This window comes from Anas acuta, chromosome 22 (assembly GCF_963932015.1).
Source record: "Anas acuta chromosome 22, bAnaAcu1.1, whole genome shotgun sequence".
NCBI classification, from domain to species: Eukaryota; Metazoa; Chordata; class Aves; order Anseriformes; family Anatidae; genus Anas; species Anas acuta.
Genome location: NC_089000.1, coordinates 5,429,694 through 5,454,537, shown reverse-complemented (window position 1 = coordinate 5,454,537; position 24,844 = coordinate 5,429,694). Strand labels below are relative to the sequence as shown.

General features: G+C 61.8%; 1 protein-coding gene across 6 annotated transcripts in view; it reads left to right on the top strand.

Annotated features, from left to right (window-relative positions):
• The window catches only part of AGRN (agrin), a 73,940-nt gene that overhangs the window by 36,095 nt on the left and 13,001 nt on the right, over nucleotides 1–24,844 (top strand). For 5 of the 6 annotated variants that reach the window (XM_068658273.1, XM_068658278.1, XM_068658275.1 and 2 more), the window contains 21 exons: nucleotides 63–110; nucleotides 7,422–7,637; nucleotides 8,443–8,667; nucleotides 9,158–9,382; nucleotides 9,487–9,693; nucleotides 13,372–13,593; nucleotides 14,408–14,602; nucleotides 15,156–15,356; nucleotides 16,595–16,740; nucleotides 16,872–16,977; nucleotides 17,184–17,297; nucleotides 18,561–18,725; nucleotides 19,262–19,405; nucleotides 19,600–19,724; nucleotides 19,992–20,097; nucleotides 20,277–20,663; nucleotides 20,752–20,886; nucleotides 21,990–22,117; nucleotides 23,333–23,447; nucleotides 23,742–23,861; nucleotides 24,085–24,429. In XM_068658273.1, the coding sequence (XP_068514374.1) occupies nucleotides 63–110; nucleotides 7,422–7,637; nucleotides 8,443–8,667; nucleotides 9,158–9,382; nucleotides 9,487–9,693; nucleotides 13,372–13,593; nucleotides 14,408–14,602; nucleotides 15,156–15,356; nucleotides 16,595–16,740; nucleotides 16,872–16,977; nucleotides 17,184–17,297; nucleotides 18,561–18,725; nucleotides 19,262–19,405; nucleotides 19,600–19,724; nucleotides 19,992–20,097; nucleotides 20,277–20,663; nucleotides 20,752–20,886; nucleotides 21,990–22,117; nucleotides 23,333–23,447; nucleotides 23,742–23,861; nucleotides 24,085–24,429 (3,675 nt within the window). Of the gene's footprint in view, nucleotides 1–62; nucleotides 111–2,383; nucleotides 2,517–7,421; nucleotides 7,638–8,442; nucleotides 8,668–9,157; nucleotides 9,383–9,486; nucleotides 9,694–13,371; nucleotides 13,594–14,407; nucleotides 14,603–15,155; nucleotides 15,357–16,594; nucleotides 16,741–16,871; nucleotides 16,978–17,183; nucleotides 17,298–18,560; nucleotides 18,726–19,261; nucleotides 19,406–19,599; nucleotides 19,725–19,991; nucleotides 20,098–20,276; nucleotides 20,664–20,751; nucleotides 20,887–21,989; nucleotides 22,118–23,332; nucleotides 23,448–23,741; nucleotides 23,862–24,084; nucleotides 24,430–24,844 lie in introns of those variants that run through there. The other variant, XM_068658277.1, reaches the window with a different exon arrangement.

Sequence of the window (24,844 nt, the reverse complement as noted above, 5' to 3'; positions counted from 1 at the left end):
GGGAGGAGGGTGCCGTGTCCACTAACCCTACTGATTGCCCCCTGTTCTTTTTTTCTTTGCAGACAAGCCCAATAGCTATTTTACCCAGACCCCGCCGACCCCACGAGATGGTGAGTACCCCCCTTCAGCCCGCTGGAGCTTGTTTCCCCTAGAAGCAAAGTCCTGGAGCCTCGGTGACCCAGTGATCTATTTTGCAGTCTCTGTGCCCGGCGCAGAGCAGCCGACGGTGCCGTGCTCCCTGCCCTCGCCCTCCCTGGGGATGTTTTTTTTTCCCCTTGGCACAAAAGGGATGGCACAGCCTCGCTCCTCGCACTGCACCTTGCGTGTTGCAGCAGCCCGTCCCGCAGCTGGGGAAGGGCTGGAGGAGGAGGTGGGGTGCTCCAGGTGCTCCAGCAGCTCTGTAGGTTCGTCTGCTGGGGCTGGGGAAAGGGACCTGAGCTCTGGGGTTGTGCTGTGCTCATCCCCTCGGTGTCTTCTTGGGTTTTACGCACGTGGCCGGGCAGCCAGCCGCATCCTTCCCTGCCCCGAGACCCCTTGCAGGACACGTGGGGAGGGATGCCCACCTCGTGGGTGATGGGGACGTGGCGATTCCCTGCGCACAGCAGGTCCTGGGCTGGCTGGGAAGGGGTTGGGGTGGGTTTTGCAGGCTCCAGGTGGCACCTGAGCAGGTGAGAATCACCCTGCACCACGGGATGTGCTTTGGGGAGCAGGGATTTCGGCGGCGCCAGCTTTTCCAGCACCAGGAGCACAGTTCCCCAGCCTTCCCATCCCCTCTTAACAGCACCAGGCAGTCCTCCAGGTGCCGACCTTGCCCGATACGGCTCACCAAAGCCCCCCAGATCCCCGCACTCGTGGAGTTTTGCTCTCCGAGGCCATGCTCCAAGCATGTGCTCAGCGGACGGCGCCCTACGAGCTGTGTTTGCTTTGAAAATCAGGGCTTAAAATGCGCTGCCTTCTGCTGGCAGGCTCCTCAACCTCTTCCCCACCCTCCCTCATTTCATGTGCCCAGATAAGAGCCCGGCCGAGAGCTGCAGCCAATTAATAACCCGTTTGTTTCTCTCTTTCCCTTCGCCGATGGGGGCGGGGAGGGAGGCGGGGGAGAAACGGATGCGAGATAAAATGTGATTAATCTATAATTGGACCGGTGGAGACATCTGAAGCGAAAAATAAAAACGCACGTAGGTGTAACTCCTAGCTCGGGGCTCCAAAATATGAGCAGCCCGGCCCAGCCAGATGCCAGGCTCCCAAAAAGCTCAGGTCCCCGATGGAGATGGGGAAAGCGCTGCCTGGCCAGGTGAGGCGCATCCTCATGCACCTCATGGTCCTGGGGGGCTTTTTTTTTTTTGGGTAGGGGGGCGAAGAGGTGGCCTGGTAAGGTGCTGGTTGGAGTAGCTGGGGTTGGTTGATGCTCCTCTGTTCCCTGCACCAGGGGGAGCGGGGGCGGTGTTGGCTCAGCCGCAGCCCCCCCAGGGCTGGCTGTGGTTTTTTTGGGGTTGGGGCAGGTGCAGTGCGGGGTGGCTGCGCCCTCCTGCACCCCCTGGGGCGAGGATCCGGAGGGTGCCACCCCTGCTCCTCGTTCCTCCAGCATCCGTGAGGAGGGGCTGGAGCTCTTCCTACAGCATCCCTTGGTTGTGGGGTCACGTGCAGGAGGTGCAATTCTTTTGGGATGTTGCTCAGGGAGAGCAATTTCAGCCCCACCGTGCCCCTGCATGGTCCTGGTCTTGGTGAGGGATCAACCAGAGCTGTCCTCTAGCAAGCGTCCCTCATGGAGGGCTCGCTTGGGGTGTGCCACCTCCTGCTGGCATCCGTGCACCTCTGCGGGTGCCAAGCAGCTGGGGGAAAGCCTCAGGTCCCGTCCCGGTGGGTTTGGAAACATCGGAGAGGGCTGGACACGTTTTTAATTTGAGCATGGATGGAGCGATGCCACCCCAACGTGCCGTGCCAGGCCAGGGGCGCAGCACTCAACGTGGTTGCGGAGGCACGAGGAGGGGACATCCCATGGGGACACCAGCACCGTGGGGACCTGAAATATTTGGCGTGTCCCCCCTGAGCACCCCAAATGTGGCCGTGGCTCCTGCCTCAGCCCGGGCAGGTCGGAGCAGTGCAGGGTTGCTGTGGAGAGAGGAGAGGTGCTAAGCACGGCTCAAAAAGCTGAGCGGCAGGTGAGGCGGCAGTTAAGGCACCACTTTTGCTCTCTCGAGAGCATTTTCTTCTCCATTTGCAGCAAAGTTTGAGCTTTCTCCTGGGGATCAATTTGTGCTTTCACGTCAGGTGGCTTAAGCACTGGAGGAGGAGCTGATGGGGGCACCTTAGCAGGTGCTGCCACTTCTCCCTGAATCAGCTCCTGGCTAGGATTGCAATCCCTTAAATTTACCCTGCTGCCCCCTTATCCCTGCCTTGTGTCTCCCAGGATGTGCCATTTAGTCTCGGAGCCTGGTGACCATGAAATAACACCGTGGAGCTGCTTTTTCTTCTCTCCCCCTCGGTCTCGTTGTGCCTCGCTGCCAGCTCTCCAGGTAGCCGGGCTCTGCGCTCTGCGAGAGGGCGCCTTGACCTGCGAGCGCTGCTTTAATTTATTTTATTTTATTTTTTGCAGGAGTGTGTCCCCGGGTTGGGGTGACACAGACCTGCTTTGGTGCCGGGGAGATGTTGGCTGAGAGCAGGAGCTGTTGGTACACGTGGCCAGGCGTTTTGGGGATGCTGGGGGTGCCCGGTGCTGGGCTGGGGAGGGGAAGGAGGAGCAGCAGCGTGGGTCCAGCAAGCTGCACGCACACCTTGCACAAGGGCTGGCCAGAGCCTGCAGCCTCGGAAAAGGGCAGCAAAGGGCAGCAAAGGGCAGCGTGCTGTGCTGGCTGGGTGGCACAGATGGGGACAGGCTTTGGACCTGCTGCTGCGGCTGGGGAGGAGCCGTCCTCCCCGCAGGCACCCAGCCGGCTGCAGCCTCCTCGCTTCTCATCTCCCTGCTTTGTAAACAGTTCTGCTGGAGCAGGAGGGTGGGAGCAGCTTGTAAACACCCCTTTCTGCTCCAGCAGGAGGGTGGGAGCGGCTCGGAGCCATCCCCAGGTGTTTTCCCCTCGCCTCTCCCCTCTGCGTCCCACCGGGGTGCGCGTCGGGCTCCAGGTTTTGGTGCCGTGCAGCTCCCCGGGGGGGTTCCGTGTGCTGGGCTGGGCAGGACCCCGCTGCGAGGGCTCCTCCCAAACCTCTCCCCTCTGTGCTGATGAATCTTTCCAGCTGATTTGGAGCTGCTCGGAGCCGTTCTCGCAGCGGGGCTGGTGACAGATTAATGAGGGAGCCTTTTAAGATGGTGTTGGATTCGCGAGAGCGGCTTTGATGTTTCAGATCCCGGGGAGGCGATGCTTTAACCTCCCCCCTGCCCTGCCCGCCCCTGGCACCACCTTCACCTTCCTCGCTGCCTCCAGCACGAAATTTTGCTTTCAGATCTCCCCAAAGCTCGTCCTCTCGCCGCCCCCTCCTCTCTTAATTACGGGAGCGTGCGGTCGGCTCTCCCCACCCCTCCTCTGCCCCCGGGGCCGGGCTGTTTGCTCCAGGTGGGGAGCTGGGGCTGCAGCGCTCAGCACACGTTTTGGTGGCTCTCAAGAAGGGGAATTTCGGGTGCTGGGCTCTGAAAGGTTGGGGCTGGTGGGCACCAAGCTGCTGGGGTTCTGCCCAGGAGTGGGTTTGGAGGTGCTGAGCCCCCCAGCTGTGGTTCTGGAGGAGATGTTTGGCTTCCCAGAGCTGTGTCATGTCCTGAGCTGTCCAAGCTCGCTCCTCGGCGAGCTGAGAGCATCACAGGGCTTCCCAAACGGGACACCTGCCGCTCTCCCTGCTTCTTTAGGACCTTCCCTTCTCCAAACTGGGAAACTTTGGGTTCTTTGGTGACTCGTCCTGGTGCCCACGAAGACGTGCCCAACGCCGCGGGCGCAGGGGAGCGCAGCCCTCCCCGTGCCGCCTCCCGGGGCCGTAATTAATATTGCTGGTGGGGAGAGGGGGGGGGCCCGGCGAGCAGTCGATGCGCACCAGATGAGCGGCGCGGCGGGAGCGCCAGCCTCGCCGATCTCCATGGCAACGTGTGCCGGGCTCATGCAGAATTAATGCCGGCCCTCGCCGCCCCGACACGCGCACCGCTCCGGCCCCGGCCTCCCTTCCCATCCCGGCACCAGCTCGGTCCTGCTTTGGGCTTGCTCCCCCCCTGTCCTGTTTTATTTTTTGGCCGTGATGTCCTCGTGCTGGACCACGGAGGGTTTTTGTTTGCTGAGATCCCCCGCTGGAGCGTCCTCCCGTCTCCAAACAGAAGCCCCCGGGGATTTGTGGTGCATCTGCTCTCGCCCTTTGCCGTTGCGCCTGCTGCCGCCGTGCTCGTGTCGGCAGCCCCTTCAAAATATATCCTCAGTGCCTTGTTGGAGTCACAGGGGCTGGAAAGGACCTTCAGGACCACCAAGCCCAGCCATCAGCCTGACCTACGGTGTCCCATCACCGAGCCACGTCCCTTAGTGCCACGTTCCCACCTCCCCGAAATGCCCCCAGGGCCGGGGGCTCCGCCATCCCAAAGCCCGACCACCCTCCCCAGGAGGAGATTCGCTTCAGGAACGCTGTGAACGCTTCTTGCCTGCCCCATGAAGGCAGCTTCACCTCTGCCATGTAGGTATTTGGCAACGACGGCTGGTTTGGGGACGTGGCACGTCACCAGGGTGTCCCCGCGGTGGCGCTCAGTGGGGTGCAGCCTCCTGCACCTTTGCAGGCATCACCCCGGGGATGTGGGGGGGACCTGGGGGATGCAGGAAGCAATCCCCGCACGCTGCTGCTCCGGTGTGGGTTTCTTTTTCTTCCCTGCTTGGTGGAAAAGAGCAATTTTGACATTAAAATGTTTCTCCACTTTAATAACAATAATCGTAAACGTAATGCGAACGCTCGGGGCTTATTAGGCAGAGCTCTTCACCTCGAGATCTCAAAGCACTCGACAAAGGCAGCTTGCTATTTATCCCCACTACTGGCAGCGAGTTATTTACCTACTGACATCAGGGACTTGATGATTATTATTATCCACGTCTCTTTTTTTTTTGCAAACAGGAGAACCGAGGCGTTCCCACGGGCGGCTCTGTGTGTGTGCCCCCATCCTCCCTCCCCCCAAACCCCTCCAGGTGCCACCCCCTTGCTTTGCACCGCTCAGAGCAAAGGGTAAACGCTTTGGCTGTGCCCTCTCCCCTTCCCCAATTAACCAGCAGATGGAAAAACCCCTCATTTTCCTCCCTGCATCCGAGCTGAGCTCTGATCTCCTCCAACCCCCTCCTCCTTCGCGCCCTGTCCTCCCGCGGGCACCACGCTGCTTGGCTCAGCCTGCCTTATTTGTCCCAAACACCTTCTGCTCTCCCACTCCTCTTCAGCAGGTGCACCTCTTATGGTTGTTATTACGCTTATTGTTGTTATTGCTTATTATCCTATTTCTGCTCCGGTGCTGCTCGGAGATGGAGCGGGGCTTGGCTGCCGTTCGGCGTGGTTGCAGCGAGCCAAGCCCTGCCTTTTGTTCCGCCCGGCTGAGCGGTGCACAGACACCTCGCTGGGGCTGCTCCTCGAGAGCTTCGAGGTGCCTGGAAGGAGGAAAACCCCTCTCAATCCCAACCTCCCACCCCACGGAAGGGGAATTGAGGCATTTTGGTTTATTCGGGGCAGTTCTGAGCTCGCGCCACCCGAGCGCATCGCGGGGTTGGGTGGGCGAGCTTTAAAAATCTCCTGCTGGGAACGAGCAGGCTCCCTCACCGGAGGCACTGGTGGCGATTAGAAGGGAAAGAAACCCAAACAGCCAATTTGCCCGTCACGATTTGTTTCTGGTTTGAAGCATTTGTGTGTGTCTTGCTTTGTTTCTCGGCCCGAGGACGGAAAATCAGCGAGGCAGGGTCCCCATCCGCAGCGCGCTCCAGTGCTTGGCTCCGCTGTGCCCCTCCACCTTGTGCTGCCCTGGTGGCTTTGGGGACACCCAGAGCTTTGTCCCCGAGCACTGTGTGCCTGGCAGCCCGTGGTGTGTGGTGGTGGAGCTCACGGGAATGGGAATTACCTCCCTGTTAGGGCCGGGAGGTAAATAAATGCCCTTTATCACCTCTTTGGTTTGTGTGTTTAGTTTGGTGCTGGCACCATGGGGACAGAGGGAGAAGTGGGAGGGATGTGCGAGCTGTGCCACCTCCTTGAAAATTTTGGGCACCCTTCCCTTCTGGTTTTCCTGGTCTGTCTGCGTGATGCTGGAGCTGGCGCATCCCGAAGGGCCGGGCAGAGCACCCGTGGGCTCCTGTTGTGTTTTTAATCCTGCTCCATCTCTCCGGGACAGCACCGCGGTGCAGAGCAGGTGGGGGTTTGCAGGTGCTGGTGGGCACTGCTCTTTTGGGGCAGAAATTGAGGTACGGTGCGGGAAGGCGCTGCCCATGGGGCGGTTTGATGTCCCTGGGCACATCTTCAGGCCCTCCAGCTGCCCTCCAGCTCCTCATCGGGGTGCAGCAAAGGTCGGTCACTCTCCTGCTCCATGGGGACAGGATGGGTCCTGCCGCTCGCATCCCTCCCTGTCCTCCCCGGCACCTCCAGAGCTCAGAGCTCAACAGGCTTATCTCTATTAAAAAAAAACAACACAGAAGGGAGAGAGAAAGAGCAGCAATGGCAAGAGCGGGAGAGACTATCCAGAGCGCTTCATAAAAATGATAAATTGCTTTTAGATATTGGGCAGGAGAGAAAGAGAGTTCTCCTTTATTTGATGATATTAGTCTCTTAGTGGCGCATTGTTGCTGTGCATATGAGCTCAAAATCTCAAGGCGGTCGAAGGCAAATGCCCGGGAATTGAAGTGTAAATGAGCCACTGTCGGGCTCGTTTTATTTTGCCTTTTACGACTCCTGGCTCTGCCATTATGTAGGTCAGGCTCCATCTCCAACGCTGGCTGCGCGCGAGGTGCGCGGCGCTGGCACAGGCTCGGGTGTCTCTTGCTCCCCGTCTCACCTGCCCCAGCTGGGTTTGGGGACACCCATCCTCTCCCTCCCCCGAGTGTAAAAACGCCGTTCCCTGCTGCATTTGCAATTCAGATGCTGAACTGCTCTGCGCTGGCTGCTCTGATTAGGGGAGGTGATAAGAGACCCGTGCGGCTCCTCTCCGAGCCACTCCAGCCACGGGCTCGAGCTGCTTTGCATAAACAGCACCAAATAAAGCAGCGTGTGCAGGGTGACGCGTCCCACACGTGGATATTTCCCTTTCCATCCCTTGATGTCCCTTTTTCCCCTGGGTGTCAACGAGGGGACAGCTGGAGATGGCACCCTCCTCCCCGCCCTGCGCCCGGAGCATCCTCTGCCATCCCCAACCCGGTCCCCGGTGGGCTGCAGCCCCCCGAGCCGGGCTCTGCCCCACATCTCGGGCGTGCTGTGCCTCAGGTGTCCCCCGTCTGTGTCCCCAGCCTGCCGAGGGATGCTGTGCGGGTTCGGGGCGGTGTGCGAGAGGAGCCCCACCGACCCTTCCCAGGCCTCCTGCGTCTGCAAGAAGACCGCCTGCCCCGTGGTGGTGGCTCCCGTCTGCGGCTCCGATTACTCCACCTACAGCAACGAGTGCGAGCTGGAGAAAGCCCAGTGCAACCAGCAGAGGCGCATCAAGGTCATCAGCAAGGGACCCTGCGGTGAGCACCGCGCCGGGGCTGGGGCCAGGAGGCGAGGGGGGTGCCGGGCCGGTGACGCTTCCCACCCCATGGCCGTGCTCCGGTGCTGGGGATGCTCTTGGGTGGCTGGGCATGGACCCGTGGGGAAAAGACGAAGAGAGAAACACCAGTGGGGTGTAAAAAGTGGGCACGGTGATGTCCTGAGGGTGTTCTGGAGATGGAGACCCGCTGGGAGCAGCCCCCTCGCAGCCAGCTCAGCCTCCCCGCTGCGCCTCACCCCTGCGGCGGCGTGCGCACGGGCTGGGTGGGCTGATGAAAGCCCTTCCCCTGGCTGGCATTCAGCAGCTGGGAGCGGAGAGCTGTGCAAATGAGACCCCGGCCTCCTCGTCTGCGAGTAAATTAACTTGACCTTTCTCGCACGCGGCGCGCTTGGCTCGCAAGAAATGCGCACCCGGCTCCCCTGCCGGGGCGCTGGGGAGAGGAGGGGAGAGCGCCGGGGGATTTATTGAAAATCATCATCATGAAAAAGTGATGAATTAAAAAAAAAACGGAAAAAAAAGGAGCTGGCAAACAAACTCTGGCAATCCCCTGGCGGGGAGGAAATTGCTCCTTAAGCTCTTCCTCTAATTACGGCTTGCGGAGGTGCCTCGAGGACCCTCGTGCTGGAGCAGGAGGCTCTCGGGGCTCGTGGAGGGCGAGGGGCTGGCGGTGAGGGGGTTTGGGGCTCGCTCCAGCATCCCCCCAGGATCCAAGCGGGGGACGCTCGGGGTTATCGGGGCAGCTGTCGGGGAAACGCCGGCGATGCTCACCCCCTGTCCTCCCCCAGGCTCCAAGGACCCCTGCGCCGAGGTGACGTGCAGCTTCGGCAGCACGTGCGTGCGCTCGGCCGACGGCCAGGGGGCCAAGTGCGTGTGCCCCGCGTCCTGCAGCGGCGTGCCCGAGAGCCTGGTCTGTGGCAGCGACGGCAAGGACTACCGCAGCGAGTGCGACCTCAACAAGCACGCCTGCGACAAGCAGGAGAACGTCTTCAAGAAGTTCGACGGAGCCTGCGGTGAGTCCCCAGCCCCCGGTGGGCATCGCGTGTTTATTTTTATTTTTTTTGGTGTGCGCCAGGAGAGGTTGAGGCACGGTCCTTGGGGGGGCGAAATCCGGCGGTGCTGCCGCTCCGAGGATGCTTCTTCCTCTTTGTCTGGCGATGGGTGCTGCTAATTAAAAGCAACTCGTTAGGAAAGCCGTGAGATCACCAGGAAACGTGCCAGGCCCCGTTTGTCCCCGGGGGAAGGCGTGGAAGTGTTTTTGGGCAGGCTGCAGAGCTGAAATCAATTGTTCAGCCCCAAGTAGGGCGACGGGGTGTGAGTGGGAGGCGCAACGGGGCTGGTGGCACCCTGGGTGCTCCCGGTTTCTGGGGTAAGAGCACCCTGAACCCCAAGGTGGACACCCAGGGGTGCTTGGGGGCTGGGGGGGCTTTTTGGAAGCACCTCCTTGGGAAGGATTCGAGCGTGCCTGACCTCCTGCTCTTCCTCCTCCTCCTCTCCGTGCAGATCCCTGCAAGGGCATCCTCAACGACATGAACCGCGTGTGCCGGGTGAACCCCCGCACCCGGAGAGCCGAGCTGCTCCCCCGCCCCGAAAACTGCCCCCCGAAACGGGAGCCGGTGTGCGGGGACGACGGGGTGACCTACGACAACGAGTGCGTGATGGGGCGCTCGGGGGCCCTGCGGGGGTTGGAGATCCAGAAGGTGCGATCGGGGCAGTGCCAGCAGCAGGGTGAGTACCCCAACCCCTTTGGGGACAAAAACGCTCATCCTCCATTCCCTCCCCGTGCTCCCCATCCTCGAGGCGAGCCCGGCAGCCGAATTCCCTCCCCGCAGACAAATGCAAGGAGGAGTGCAAGTTCAACGGGGTCTGCCTGAACCGCCGCGGTGCCGCGCGCTGCTCCTGCGAGCGCATCTCCTGCCACGGCGCCTACCGGCCCCTCTGCGCCCGCGATGGCCGCACCTACGGCAACGAGTGCGAGCGCCAAAAAGCCGAGTGCCAGCAGAAGGCTCCCGTCCCCGTCAAGCACAGCGGACCCTGTGGTAAGCACCGGTGCCGCCGGGCCGCCCGCCCGCACCTCTCGTTCCCGTCCCGGCAGCCCCGTCCCGGGGTTGTGGTGCCGGGGCGCAGCAGGTAAGTGGTGTGGCTGGGTGCCCACCTCGGTTTTAGGGCCGGCCAGCCACCCCCGTTAGCGGCTCCTCGTGGTCTTTTTTGCCTTCCAGCAGCCCGGTGTCCCGTGTCTGTGTGTGTTTTTCTGTGTTGCTCCTCGCTCTCATCTCTCTCCGCTCTGCTCGCTGGCATCCGCCGGCTCCTCTCATCCACCACCTCCACCCCCCACGTCCCCATCGCCGTGTGGGGCCCCTGCAGCCCACCCCGCTCATTCCTCGCCCCCAGGGTAGTGCCAGACCCCCAGCTCCTGCCATGCTTCCCCTCCATGCCCACCTCTCTCGGCTCCAGGTCCTCTCCCGCAGGATCCGGCCCCAGCGCTCCCGCTCTCCGGAGGTCTCAGCGTGGCTTTGTCACATCTCCAGGAGCAGCTTTTGACCTTCCCAATGGAAACAGATCTTATAGGAGGGGGGTTTCAGGGCCCTAGGACGTTGGGAACATCCGATTTTTTTTTTTTTTTTTTTTTTTTTTTTTTTTTTTTTTTTTTTTTTTTTTAAGATTTTTGCATGGAAAAAATGAAGAAAGTTGAGCACCAAGCTTGGTTTGCATGAGGTCGAGGGGCCGGTGGTTTCAGCCTGGCTTTGATTTCACCAGAGGTTCAGGACGTCGTCCTAAGCTGATGTTCTTTAAGGGATCAGGGCTTCAAACCCTCCTGAAGCACTTGGAAAGGCCGCCCGGCGTTTTTGGGTCCGTTCTGCTGGCTTTGCGCTCCCGCGCTCCGTTTTAATCCTGCCAGGCCCAGCTGCTGGAAAATTGCTTGTCAGGCTCCCAAAATCCCACTCGGCGTAATGATGACTGTTATTTTTAATCGTCCCTTTTAGCGTGTTCCTGGCTTTTTGGATGCTTCTGAGTCAGGTCCCCTGGTTCTTTGCACGGGGAGGGCAGCCAGGGCGCTTCTCTGCCTCCCTCGTCCCTGCTGTGGGAGGAGGATGGGGACAAAGCAAGATGTGAGGTGCCCGTGGCCAGCGTTGGAGGGGCTGTCGTGTCCAGCTGGGCTTGGAAGGCACCCCAGATTTTGGGGGGGGATGGCTGGGAGTTGCCCTGCTCCCCGGCTGGCATCCTGGACACGATCATGGAGCGAGGCCAGCAAGCAGTGGGAGCAGACACGGAGATGCCCCAGCCCAGGTGTCCACAGCTCCTTTTTTATTTTTTATTTATTTTGGAGGATGCAGGGGGCACCCGGGGGCTGCGTTTGAACCTCTCCCACCTCCCCACCTCTAAGCCCAGCCGTGGCCTTTTCCAGCAGCAAAGAGGCAAAGCCAAGCACAACAGCCCAAGCCCTCTTTTTTGGATCCTTCCCTGCTCTCACCCCGTGTCGGGGCAGCTGGGGAAGGAGGGCTGGGGTTGAGGCCAGTGCGGACAGGAGGTGGAGGGAAGGTTTTCTGGAGTTGCATCTGTCTTTTCCTCCCTGCCTCTCTTTTTTGCTCTCTTTCCCCTCCGCTCTCTCTCTTTCCTCTTTCGTCTGTGTCTTGTGTTTTACAGCGCTGCCTGTGCGGAGGAAGGAGTTGTGTCCTCGCAGCACCCTTCTGCTCCCTACCCGGACATCTCTGCTAGGAGGTCGGCTTTCTCCCCTTCTCCGTAGCCAGTGGCAGCCCTGGCCTCTCCCCGCTGCTCCCTCCCTCGCCAGTTTTGCTAAAGAGCCCCTGGGACGGAGAGGTCCCCCCGGTTTCGCCCCCATCCCCTTACCCCGCACCAGGACGGAGACACCCAGCGGGGGCTCGGCTGCTGCTGGCTGTGCCTTGACCCTTAGGGGTTAATGAGAGTGGGTTTTGCAAGACCCCCCCCTCCTCTGCAAGCCCCGCTCTGGCCGATCCATCACCCTGGACTGCTCCCGGTTGATTTCCCCTCTCCTTTTTACCCCCTTTTCCCTCCTGCTCCTTCCTGCGCTCGTCCCCTTGCTCCCCGCGGCGATTTGCGCTCGCTGGGGTGGCCCCCCCAGCACCCAGCGAAGCCCCGCGGGCCCCTTTTTGGCAGCACCGAGGAGCTGGTTGCGCTCACCTGTGGTTCTCCCCCAGGAAAACCCCGTTACGGCCCCATAAAGCTGGTGGTGGAGCCCTTTGGGTGTGATGCCAGGGGCTGTGTGCGGCCTCGGAGCCTCTTCCCCTTTGCCAGCCCCAGGCTTGCAGGAGAGCTCGGGGTCCCCAGCTCCAGGGGCTTGGTTAGCTCCTCGTTGCATCCACCCGTACCAAAACCAGGGCCAAAACCCCACTGACTTCTGCGGGCACCGAGGGGAACTTCACAGGCTGATTTGGGGCTGTGAAGGAGCCTCCAGTGCCACCTCTTGGGGAGGGCACCAAATGTCAGGGCTGCGTTGTGCCCCAGCCCTGGCACCTCCCCGTGCTCCCGTTTGCTCCCTCCCCAGGACAAAAACCCCACATTTTGGGCTCTTTTTCCATACAAGCACGCTGCCCCGTGGGTGTTTGGGGGATGTGCTTATGGTACAGGTGCTTGGTTTTGGGGTTTTGGTTTCCAGGGGCCCACAAGCAGGGGGTGTGAGCAGCGTCTTAGGGCGAGAGAGGTTCCTGGTGCTCGGGAACTGCTCAAAAACCCTTCAGCCTCAGGGAAATTGAGCACAGGTGGGAAGGCAGGGTCCAGGCAGTGACCCCGTGCCCGAATCATCCCCGTGCTCCTTTGCTCTAAGCTCTGACTTGGCAGGGACTCCCCAAAGAGAAAAAAAAAAAAATCAAGATCCCAAATTCAGCCTGACCGGTGCGCCCGTTCCAGGCTGGTTTCTTGCACGCAGCCAAGCTCCAGAGGGCTCAAACTGTGCTCCTGCCCTGCGCCTGCATCCCCTTGTGCCCAGCAGGGGAGGAAAATCAGCACCCCCAGGCTGTGCTGGCAGCTGGGGGGGCTCTGCCTGGCCCCCCGCCCCCTGCCTGCCCCGCTGCTCCTCGCCACGGGGGCCGCGCTGCGCCTGCGCCTGCATCCATCTCACCCCTGTCTGTCCCCACATCCTTCCTCTCGCTGTGTCCTCGTTCAGTCCACGTCCTTTCCTCCCCCCCCCACCCGTGTCCTCGGGGATTTTTCTCTTGGGTCCCCAGGCAGCGCCAGCTCAGCCCTGGTGCCGTCTCCAAACCTCCCCGGCTGCGCGGAGCGAGGGGGTGCTGGCTGCTGCCGAAGGGGAGCCTGCAGCCTGTGCTGCCCCCCCCAACCCCAGAACAATGCCTCCTGATGCCAGGGAGACCCCAATATCTTTGGGGGGGACTCAGAAAGCCATAAAAAATCTGCAGGGATGATCAGAGCCTGGATGCCCCCTCGAGGGGCGCAGGATGGGGGAGAGCAGCCGGGCACGCAGGGGGAAAACCTCGTGCCCGCTTTCCCACCCCAACCTCCACCGAGCATGGGGGGGGATGCTCAGCAGGGCACGTGGGGAGGGAACGGGAGGAGCGGGGGCTGCTGCGAGGCCAGGAGCTCTGCGTGATTGCCATGGCTTTTTTGGGGAGGCAGGGGGGGTGCTGGAGATGCTGGCATGCCTCGCCGTGCACCGTGCCCGGGGGTGCCCGGCACGCAGCGGGCTGATCCCCGCTCCCCGTCTCTTCCTCTCCCCTCTGCAGACCTGGGCACCCCCAGCCCCTGCGTGAGCGTGGAGTGCACTTTCGGGGCCACGTGCGTGGTGAAGAACCGGGAGCCCGTGTGCGAGTGCCAGCAGGTGTGCCAGGGCCGCTACGACCCCGTCTGCGGCAGCGACAACCGCACCTACGGCAACCCCTGCGAGCTCGACTCCATGGCCTGCGTCCTCAGGAGGGAGATCAGGGTGAAGCACAAGGGGCCCTGCGGTGAGGAGGTGCCCCCCCAGCGGGGCCGCTCGGGTGCCTTTGTGCTGTAGGTGCACGGGGAAAGGAGGGGGGGGTGGCATCGCTGCGTGTCCTCGCCCCCGGAGGACGCTGCTGGGTGGTTTGGGATGCAGCGAGCTCACCCGGAGGGATCTGCAGGATCTCAGACCCGCACGCGGGGAGCCAGTGGTGGATTTTGGAGCCCAGCCTGGTCCCGGGTTGGGGCTGTTCCCTTCCCTGCATGAAACCAGCCTCTGGATCTCCCCCCGTGGCTGCAGCAGGCGGCGGTGTCACCTTCGTGTCACATCCCCAGGAGCGCAGCCACCCCAGGGTGCCGGGCAGGGAGGCAGTGGTGCCCCTGGGGAGCACCCGCACCCTGTTTTGGGAGGCAAATTGGCTTCGGGGCTTGCAATAAAAACCTCTCCCCGTGCTGGCTTCTCGTGTTCAAGTCCTGCCTCCCCTGTCCCCAGGAGCCTGCGCCCCGCACCCCTCGGCCACCGCTAATTTATCAACCCGCTAATTGCGCTCGGCCCTGCGCCCTCTCATTTAGCCGTAACAGCTCCCAGCGCCGGGGACATTTCATCACGATTCCTCCTGGCCCTGACGGCTTTTTCCAGCAGTTCTCCTCCCTCTGCCTCCCCCAGCCTCACCTCCTGGCCCAGCGAGGACCCGCGCAGGCGAGGGGGCTGCGGGGAGGATTTTATTCCAGCGCCGAGCTTGGTTAGAGAGCGACGCCCTCCCCGCTGCTCTAACCTGCTTTTATGTTAACTTTTATTTTTATTTTTATTTTATTTTTTTATGCTCCTCGCCCCTGCAGACCGCTGTGGCAAGTGCCAGTTCGGAGCCATCTGCGAGGCGGAGACGGGGAGGTGCGTGTGCCCCACCGAGTGCGTGCCCTCCTCGCAGCCCGTCTGCGGCACGGACGGCAACACCTACGGCAGCGAGTGCGAGCTCCACGTCCGGGCGTGCACGCAGCAGAAAAACATCTTGGTGGCTGCCCAAGGCGACTGCAGTGAGTCTGGCAAGGTCCCCTTCGTCCCTCTTCTCGCTCCTTTCGGTGGCGTTTTTGGGGAGAGGATGGGCAGCCCCCCCCCCCACCCCCTTCCCTGCCTACTCAGGGTGCCCGGGCACGGCCACCCGAGGCTCCCCGGGTGTTTGTGGCACCGTGGGAGGCACCAGAGACACCCCGGGTTGGGGACGGGGGTGGCTTTCTGCTTTGGCTGAGCCGAGCGAGGAAATTGGGCTGAAAACACGTTAATATGGGACACCGAAATGGGAAGCACCAAGGGGCTGTTTGGTGGCACAGATTCCGGCAGCTCCCCCTCCCCTCCATCCCTGGGGGTTAATTCCTCTCTGCCTGCCTGTTCCCTCCCTCCTCACGAGCTGCCTGTGCTAATTCCTTAACGAATTTAAAGCCTTGGAGCCCCCATCCCACTCGCCCCGCCTGGCGCTGCGGGGGCTGGAGCGCGCGGCCCCTCTCCAAATCCCGGAGAGGAGCCTGACGGAGCCCGACCTCCCCCAGCAGGGAATTAAAACGGGATTCCTCGCCCCCCCTGTCCCCACAGAATCCTGCGGCAGCACCGTCTGCTCCTTCGGCAGCACGTGCGTGGGGGGCCAGTGCGTGTGCCCCCGCTGCGAGGGGCAGCCCCCGGGCCAAGTGTGCGGCACCGACGGGCTCACCTACGGCAACCGCTGCGAGCTGCGGGCGGCCGCCTGCCAGCGCCAGCAGAGCATCGAGGTGGCCAGGACGGGACCCTGCGAGGACGGTAAGGTCCCTGCCCTGCCCCCGGAGACGTGTGGCTGCTTTAATTTCCTGCTCCCCTGGGTTTATTTTGGGGGAGCGGTGGGGTTTCGGGTGGCGGGGTGTTGGCTCTCCGCACGCGTTCCGTGTCAGGAGCCTCTCGTGGGGTGCTTGAGGTCACCCTGCGATGCTCATCGTCCCCCTCGGGGGGGGATTTGTGCTCCCTGATGGTCCCAAAGCCATTTCTCCGCTGGGATCATCCCAGCTGGGTTTGGGCAGCTGGGGAAACACCCCCCCAGGCTGCTTTTTCCGAGTCCTTCCCCAAAAAAAAGCCGGGCAGAGCTGGGGAGGAGATGTGCTGTGGCATCCCCCATTGCTAGCCACGATCCCACTCCTTCAGCCCCATCCTTTCCCCATCTCCGGGTGCTTTGGGAAAAGCACATCAGCACCCCCTGGAAGGAAGCCTCCAGCCCTTTGACTCGCTTTGCTGCTGCCCAAAACCCCCCAAGCCCCCCGGGGGGGGGGGTTAACAGTGGCTGAGAGCTTCAACCTCTCCAAATCCTGGCTGCTGGGAGTGCCAGCCCGGCCAGCTGAGCTTCCCCAGCTCGTTGCACCAAAAAAAAAAATAATCCTCAGAGCACGGCAGGGCTCGGGGGAGACGGCGAGGCAGAGCACGGTGTTTGATCATGGCCCTCCTTCGGGAGCTGCAGGTTGATGTCCCCCTGGGAGAAGATCTTAAATAATTCCCTGTGTAATGCCAGCTCCCAGCCTTTGATCGCTCAATAAAAAGGGGCAGGTTTTCATTTTTTTGCTTTTGCGCTTCACTTTTTTTTTTTTCCTCCTTTTTTTTTTATTTTTTTTCCTTTTAATTAAAGAAGCCTTTGAAATCAGCAACATCTCTATTCTTGCTGCCGGAGCTCTGAGCATCTTACGGAGAGGCAGCTGGGGCCGGGGACAGGGTTTTTATGTTGTTTGCCTGCCGAGCCAGGAATTTGTGCCTGGCTGGCCGTCGGAGCCAGCCCAGACCCCATCCATCCCTCTGCCCTGCGTGTTTGCGGTGGCGGCAGCACTCTCCCTGCTGAGCTGAGGGGGGAGGAGATGATCTCCAAAAGTCCCTTCCAAACTAAACTCTTCTGTAACCCCGTGCCTTTGAGGTTAAACCTGTGATGGGGACAGAGGGGGCTTCGAGGGGGGCATCTTTCCCCCCCCAGCCCTGCCCTGGTGACCGGGACCTCTTCTCAACCCAAATTTCTTCTGCTCCAGAGTGTGGCTCAGGGGGCTCGGGCTCTGGAGACGGGAGTGAGTGCGAGCAGGAGCGGTGCCGGCAGTACGGGGGCTGGTGGGACGAGGACGCAGAGGACGACCGCTGCGTCTGCGACTTCACCTGCCTGGCGGTGCCGCGCAGCCCGGTGAGCACGCCGGGCATTTTGGGGCTCTCTTTCCAACCTGGTGGCCTCTCTCCACGTGCATCCCGGGGCAGGAGAGGGGATCCTATGGCTGGGGGACCTGCCCTGAGCAGCTCCCCGCGCTGTCCCGCCAGGTCTGTGGCTCTGACGGCGTGACCTACGCCAACGAGTGCGAGCTGAAGAAGACGCGGTGCGAAAAGCGCCAGGACCTCTACGTCACCAGCCAAGGAGCCTGCCGCGGTGAGACCCCACAGCGGTGCCCCCGTGGCCCTGTTTTGTGCCCTGTCCTTCCCCTGGCCAAAGCCGGGACCTCGTTTTGTCACCCCTTCCCCAGCATCCCCGCGAGGACCCCGTGGTTTTGCAGGGGTGCCGCCGGCTGCTCAATGGCACTGCGCTGCCTGGAGGCAGCCAAAATAACCCGAGTGCCTCTCTGCTTTCCTCCGCAGCCCTGGCCACCACCCCGCCGCCCCTCCTGGTGGTGCACTGCAGCCAGACCATCTACGGGTGCTGCCCGGACAACACCACCTTGGCGCTCGGCGTGGGCGCAGCGGGGTGCCCAAGTAAGTGACGCTCATTTTTGGGGGCACAGGGGGCCCTTGGGGGAGGGTGGCTGGAAGGCAGGGAGGGGATCCCTGGGGTCCCATCCCAGGGGAAATGAAGAAAGGTTGGTCCTCCCCGTTCCTGAGCTAGCGAGGGATTTCTAAAGGCTCAAAAAGCCTCCGTTTGTCCCCAGCTCCATGGGCAGCGTGTGCGCACGGAGATGTGCGCGCACCCCTCGCCATCTCCTAGCGGTGACCTTCCATCTAAGCCCCCTGCAATTCAGGAAGGGTGCTGAGGATTTGCCTGGTGCTGAGCCTGTCCTGGACGCAGCAGAAGGCGCCCCTGGGGCCAGGCTGTGCCCTTTTTGTGCCTTCATCACATTGCTGGAAGCTGGGGCAGGACAAACGATGCTGGGCTCTGCCTGAGCTGGGGCAGCGCCCTCAGGTTCCCTCGCAGCCCTTCACCCCGGGACCCGTGACTGCTTGGTGACACCGTGCAGGGAGCTGAGCCGGGCAAACGTTTCATTAATATTTATTAAATAATTGCGGGGCTTGAGCAGAAGGCCCGTTTTGAGAGGCATTAGCGAGCTGTTAACAGCTGAGGCTGCGCCTGCCTGTCAGGGAACCCCATCGCCCCGCGGAGACGTGACTCGAGCTGCGCCTGGGCTGTAGCTGCCCGACGAGGCTGCAGCGCTGCTTGATGTGCCAGATCATTTAAAAAGCAGCAGCGTTTGGCCGCTGCCTCTTCCTGGGGCCAAGAGGGGCCAGCCCAGACAGCGGGAGCAGGTCGGGGAGGAGACGGAGCGTCTCGCCTTCAGCATCGCCCTGGGGGCTCCTGGTGATGCTCCCGTGCGCCCCTGGCCACGCTGTCCCCTGCCCTTCCACCCATGGGGACAGCTTCCCACCTCTTTTTCCACCCATACGGGATCCCACCGATTTCTGTCCCGCCTGTGCTGCTCTCCAGCTCTGTCCCACGTCCCCTTTTCCACCTCCCCCTTGGGGATTCAGGGGGCGCCTCTCCGTCCGTCTTCGGATCGCTTCCCTCCGCCGAGTTCCCAATCAATGAATTAATAATAAACCCCTAAGAGCTTCCTCCCCCTTTGATGTCGATGTGAAAGGAGCTGTAGATGAGAGCAAAGCCAGTGGGGCCCTCCCTGGAGGTCCTGCCCTTTGCAGCTGGAGCAGGAGGAAGCTTTCAGCAGCACGGGTGGTTCCGTGCTCCCCGCGGTGGCTCCCATCCTCCTTGGCAAGGATTTCTCCTCACGGCCTCCCTTTTGCTCGCAGGCACCTGCCAGTGCAACCCCTACGGCTCCTACGGGGGGGCCTGCGACCCCGCCACGGGGCAGTGCTCCTGCAAACCGGGCGTGGGGGGCCTCAAGTGCGACCGCTGCGAGCCCGGCTTCTGGAATTTCCGCGGCATCGTCACCGACAGCAAGAGCGGCTGCACGCGTGAGTGCCGGCACCCCTCGTCCTGGGTCTCCTGCTGTTGCCAAGGCTCTGGGCACCCTGGGGCCATCGTGCCGTTTAAAATTGGGAACCTTCATCCTGGGATGGCTGTTTCTGTAAAGAAACTCTCAGCAGGGAATGTGGTTTTGCCCGTTTCTTGCTGAAATCACGGGGAGCTGGGTGATGGACACGATGCCGCTGTAGGGTAGGGATGCTCGGTGCTCCAGGCAAGCTCCTGGCTTCCTCCCCGGCCCCAGGAGCACCAGCACGGCAGGATTCAGGAGCTGGAGATCGATGCCAAAAAGCAAAAGCTAGAAACATGCAGGCAGCTTTGTACCTGCGCTGCTGACAAGGCTCCCCGAGCGCACACCTCGTTCGCTCGTACCTGGAGCCTTTAAATCCAAGCCTTTGGGAGGGTGAGCACAGGGTCACAGCCGGCATCGTGGTTCTCCCCGCATCCTTCTCCTCGTTTTTTTTGGAGGACTGACTGCTGCCGGCCCCCCAGCATAACCTTTTTTCTTTTTCCCCTCCCTGCCCAGCCTGTAACTGCGACCCGGTGGGCTCGGTGCGCGATGACTGCGAGCAGATGACGGGGCTGTGCTCCTGCAAGACGGGAATCACCGGCATGAAGTGCAACCAGTGCCCCAACGGCAGCAAGCTGGGCATGACCGGCTGCGAGAAAGGTGCGGGACGGCCCAGGGGGACACGTGGGGACAGAGGTGCTGGGGACACGTGGGGACAGAAGTGCTGCTCTGCCAAGTCCCTCGGAAGGGAGAAGGGGTTTGATCCAGCATCGCCTCTTGGCTTTGCTTATCGGTTTGTTTTAAGGTTGGCACGCGCTTTTTATCCCCTTTTCCTCCTTCTCTCCCTCCCCCAGACCCATCGGCCCCCAAATCCTGCGAGGAAATGAGCTGCGAGTTCGGCGCCTCCTGCGTGGAGGTGAACGGCTTTGCGCACTGCGAGTGCCCGTCCCCGCTCTGCTCCGAGGCCAACATGACCAAGGTTGGGGGCATCGCCGAGGGGCTGGGGGGGCGCAGGGGTGCGTGGCTGGGTTGGTGCTGCCAGCCCTGGGACTTCGAGGTCTCCCCCTGCCCAGCAGGAGCAGGCAGCGTCCTCACCGCGTGATTTGGGGACGTGCCAGTCGTGGGTGTCCCTGGTATTGGTGGCACCTCTGAGCTGCTCTCCAGGGAATTTGGGGACAGGTTTAATTTTGCCCAGGGGTTAGCAGAGAGCAGACGCAGCTCACGCCTTGCTCCGTCTCCCTGCTAGGTGTGTGGCTCCGATGGTGTCACCTACGGGGACCAGTGCCAGCTGCAGACCATCGCGTGCCGGCAGGGGCAGCTCATCACGGTGAAGCACGTGGGGCAGTGCCACGGTGAGTCCCTGCTGTCCCCAGCGCCAGGACAGGGCCACCTCCGTGCCCCGAGGCTGCTCCCAGCCCCGGGGCTGCCTCCTCCTGCCCTGCCCCTGCTTTGCACCGTGCACCCCAGCGTCACGGATAGCTTTTCCCAAACCTGCCCTTTCCTCACCTCATTTTCTCGCTGCTCCTCGCAGAGTCCATCACCCACACGAGCCACTCGGCGCCTCCCACGCCGCTGCCCACCCTGCCCTTGGACAAACTCATCCTTCCTCCGCCGCTGCAGCTGAGCACCCGGGCTCCAGAGCCCACCGAGGTGGCCAGCAGCCCCCCGCTGACAGAAGAAGCCAAGCCCACCCCAAGAGCTCACCCTACAACCAGGCGCATCACCACGGCCAGGCCGGCCACCACGCCCTGGATGACCCACGGGGCGGCCAAGACCACCGTCCGCCCTCTGGCCACTTCTCCGGTGGTCCTGGCCACCACCCAGCCTGCCTACGTGGAATCGGGCAGCGCCGAGGGCAGCGGGGACCAGGAGATGGGCACCAGCGGTGACCAAGAGGCCAGCGGGGGCGGCTCTGCCGGTGAGCGGCCACTTTGGCTCTCAGGAGCTCAGCATCCTGGTGGTCTGACGGATTTGGGGTCCTTAAGGTTCTCCTTCGTGCCCTGCAGGGGAAGAGGAGGCGGAAGAAAGCCAGGTAACCCCCACGCCGGCCATCGAGAGGGCAACGTGCTACAACACCCCGCTCGGGTGCTGCTCCGACGGCAAGACGGCCGCCGCTGACGCAGAGGGCAGCAACTGTCCGGGTGAGTCGGTCCTTGTGGGGCTTTTGAGTCGGGCTGAGCTCTTCCAGGTCCCGAGCTGGTGCCGGTGGGGTTGTCCCCGTGGACGTGCTGGAGCCGTGGTGGCCAGCGGGCATTGTGTCCCCCGCCACGGACCCCTTCGGCCAGCCACGCGTGCGCTGCTCGGTGATTTTCTTCGTTTAGCCAACCTCTTTCTCCCTCGAATATCACAGCCTTCAAACTTCCACCAGTTTTTTTTTAATTATTATTATTTTTTTAGCGCATTCCTGGCGCGCAAGGGGATGAGGGAATCGGTTGGATTCCCTTTTACCTGCTGGAGCTGGGCTTAGCAGGAGCAGCCCAGTGCCAGGGCAGGAGGGAAGAGCCGCTGGGGTGCTGGTGACTGGTGCTGGCCTCGCAGTGCCCATGGCAAGGAGACACGGAGACCTGTGCTCATCCAGAGTATCGCCCCCCACGTGCAAACATTTGCCCAAAAATGCTGCATTGGGGCCATTTCCCAGGCGTCTCCTCTTGGAGCTCCTCCTTGGGCACCCCCTTTTCCTTTGGACCCCGCGCAAGGAGCTCCAAAACTCTTCGTCCACTTTACCCCCAGCGGGGATCTCCTTGAGGCACCTCCTCCAGGAAGGCACCCACACCTCGGGGAGGTTTTGGGGGGCTCTCCAGGCTGCCCGCAGCCCGCTGGCGGGGTCTCCCCGTGCCTCTCCCGGCCCAGTTTGGCCCTGCCGTGCCCCGCGGTTGCATGCGCGCGTCCGACCCCGCCGCGTTGCCCTGTGTGCTGCTCTGGCTAACGTCTTTCTCTTGTTACTCAGCCGGTGCAGGGGGGCTGCTGCTCTCTCCGGGCCGGAGCTCAGAGGAACCCGTATGGTAAAAGCTGCCATCTCCAGCCTGGTCTTTGCCATCCGCTCCAGCACCCTCTGATACTAATCCTCCATGGCGCTCTCCCAGACCCATCCAGACTAACCCCGACACTGGCACTACCCGCGCACTGCCATCCCCCTAAATCCCCCCCCCCCAGGGACTCGAAACGCTCCTCTCAGCCCCACGCCTGCCCCCTCCCCGCAAGCCCACTAAAAGGGCTTTGTCTTGTCTGCCCTCCCTCCCCTCAGCTACCAAAGTCTTCCAAGGAGTGCTCATCCTGGAGGAGGTGGAAGGCCAGGAGCTCTTCTACACCCCCGAGATGGCTGACCCTAAATCGGAGCTCTTCGGGGAGACGGCCAGGAGCATCGAGAGCGCGGTGAGTCCTGGCCACGGGGGCAGGAGGCTGCCGATGGCCTTTCTGGGCTTGGCAAGAGGGGAAAAAAAAAAAGGAGCCTGCAATTTGGGGCAGCCACCCCACAAAGGCAAGGGCCGGGCGCTGCGCCCTGGGTGCGCCAGCATCACCCCCGGGTCCCCCGCTTCTCCTCTCCATGCTCAGTGACTCTGCCGTTGTTTTCCATCACCCGAGAGCACAAAAACCTCTTTGCTCTCGGAGGAGCACTGCCCCACGTTCTTCCAGTTTGATTTTTTTAGGTGAATTTAGCCTGTGGAGGCTGGGGGCGAGCACGGCTCCTCTCCGGGGCGTGCGCTTAAGAGTGTAAGGAGCTGGGACACAGCCCGCTTGTGCCCAGCAGGTACCCTCGGAGGATTTTATTCCTACCCTATGTGCATTTGAGGCTCTTCCACGTGCCGTGTTGGTGGGTCACATCCTTCATCACGTGCTGGGGCTGAGCTGCTCCTTTTTCAGCCTGATCTCGGTGGTGGGGCTGCCCAAAAAGAGGTTCTGCCTAACGCCCTGGATTTTCCCAAAGCTTCTGTAACTCCAAGAAAAGCCTGCAGGCAAAACCACGTCCAAAGAACCTTTGCCCTTCTGGTTCAGCTGCGCAGTTTGGGATTTAAAAAAAAAAATTCCAGTTTCCTGCCTTTATAGAGCAGCCCCCTGCATCTCCAGCACCTGGAGCAAGGGGCTCGGAGCCCTGTGTGTGTCTGGGCACACCAAAGAAGCCCTGGGTGGGGTAACAGCATCACAGTGTGGCTTTTAGCATGGCTCAGTAAATAATGAGCATCTCTGCGAGGAGATTTCCATTTTTAGAGCTGCTCCCAAGCTGCACTGGAAGCTGGCAGGCGCAGCCATACGGGCAGATGCGCGCCTGGCGCACGGACCACGCGGTTCGTTCGGTTCTGTCACAAAATGAACATTTCCCAACACAACAAGAGGCTTTTATCCAAGGACCCAAACTTGTTCCCAAAAGGCTTCGGTCCCCGGTTCATCCCCTTCCCCCTCCAAGGCCAGGGGAAGGCAGTGGTGGCCCCCACCTGTGACGGGTGCCGGTGCCATCCCAAATTTCTCCTCGCAATGGTTTAAATGCAACCCCGGCGGGGCAGAGACCCCAAATCTTTTGCTGAAGGAACCCAAGACCATGCCCACTGCTCAGTCTGTCTCTCCTCTCTCCCCTCCTCTCCCCTCCGGCAGCTGGATGAGCTGTTCCGCAGCTCCGACATCAAGAAGGATTTCAAGAGCATCCGCGTGCGGGACCTGGGGCAGAGCAGCGCTGTCCGTGTCATCGTGGAGGCCCACTTTGACCCAGGTGAGACCCTTCCCGGCGGTGATTCCCCATCAGCCCGGGACAGGGCATCGCCCCCAGGGATGCTGCCAGCCTCCAAAACCAGCACGAGCACCAAAAAGCCCCGTAAAAATGAGTCAGGGGCGTGCCATTTGTCCTGCAAAACCAAGAGGTGCTGGGAGGGGCTGTGCCTGGAAGGCTGGAAGCATTTTTTTGGGGAGACAAGGAACGATTCAGGCACATCACGGAGAGGGCACAAAGGGAAATGCCCTCATCCTCACCCTCATCCTCCTCTTTTCTCCTCCTGGCCGGGAGCAGCCACGTCCTACACGGCGGCGGACGTCCAGGCGGCCCTGCTGAAGCAGATCCGAGCTTCCAAGAAGAAAACCATCCTGGTGAAGAGGCCCCAGCAGGAGCACGTCAAATTCATGGATTTTGGTGAGCCCGTGGGTTGGGCACAGCGGGGACCCCCCGGGGCAGAGCCCAGCTGATCTGTAGGGCAGAGGATGGGGGCTCCCCTCCTTTTGGCACACACCACAACCCGCAGAGCCTCCAAGCATCCTCCCCTCTCCCTCTTTACCCCAACCCCGACCTCCTTTCCCCCTTTCTCCGGAGCATTTTGCAAAGCCCCAACCCCTCTCTGCTCCTTGCTGCCTTCCAGACTGGATCCCCAGGCTCTTCACCACCACCGTCACCACCACCACGGCCACCACCATGGCCCCGGCCACCACCCGCAGGTACACCACGGCCTCGGCGGCCACCACGGCTCAGGGTTTGCGCCAGGACACCGCGGTTCGAGCCAGCACCAAGCTGCCCGGCCCCCTGAGCACCCGGAGACCCAGCTCCACGCTGCCCGCCGCCCCTCGCCGCAAGCCCCCCGGCACCAAGAAGCCCCCGCGCCCCTGCGACTCCCACCCCTGCCTGCACGGGGGCACCTGCGAGGATGACGGGCAGGATTTCACCTGCAGCTGCCCGGCGGGCAAAGGGGGGGCCGTCTGCGAGAAACGTAGGTGAAAAGTAGGAGAAACGGGCAACGGGAGCTTTAATTTTTTCGGCAGGGCAGCCCTACGGGTGGCGGCAGTGGGTGCGTGGCCGTGGGGTGGGGAGGGAGCGAAGCGGGGACGGCGAGGTGCCCCCTAAAAAAGCAGGGAAGGGATTCTCCTCGGGCTTTTTGTTGCAAAGTTTGGGCTCTTAGGATGCAGAGAGGATCCAGCTGGGAAAGTGCAGCCCATTTTCTGGCACAGTCTCCCCAGGAAACTTTTGGGGCTGGTGCAGGGAGGCTGCTGCAGCCTGCGCTGGCTGCTTGGGCACGGAGAGATTTCTCTCTGGCTGTGCCATCACAGCCCCCTCTAAGCACGGGGATGCTGAGCTCCGTGCCGATTTTGTTAATTTTAATATTAAAAATTTAACATTTTGGAGGC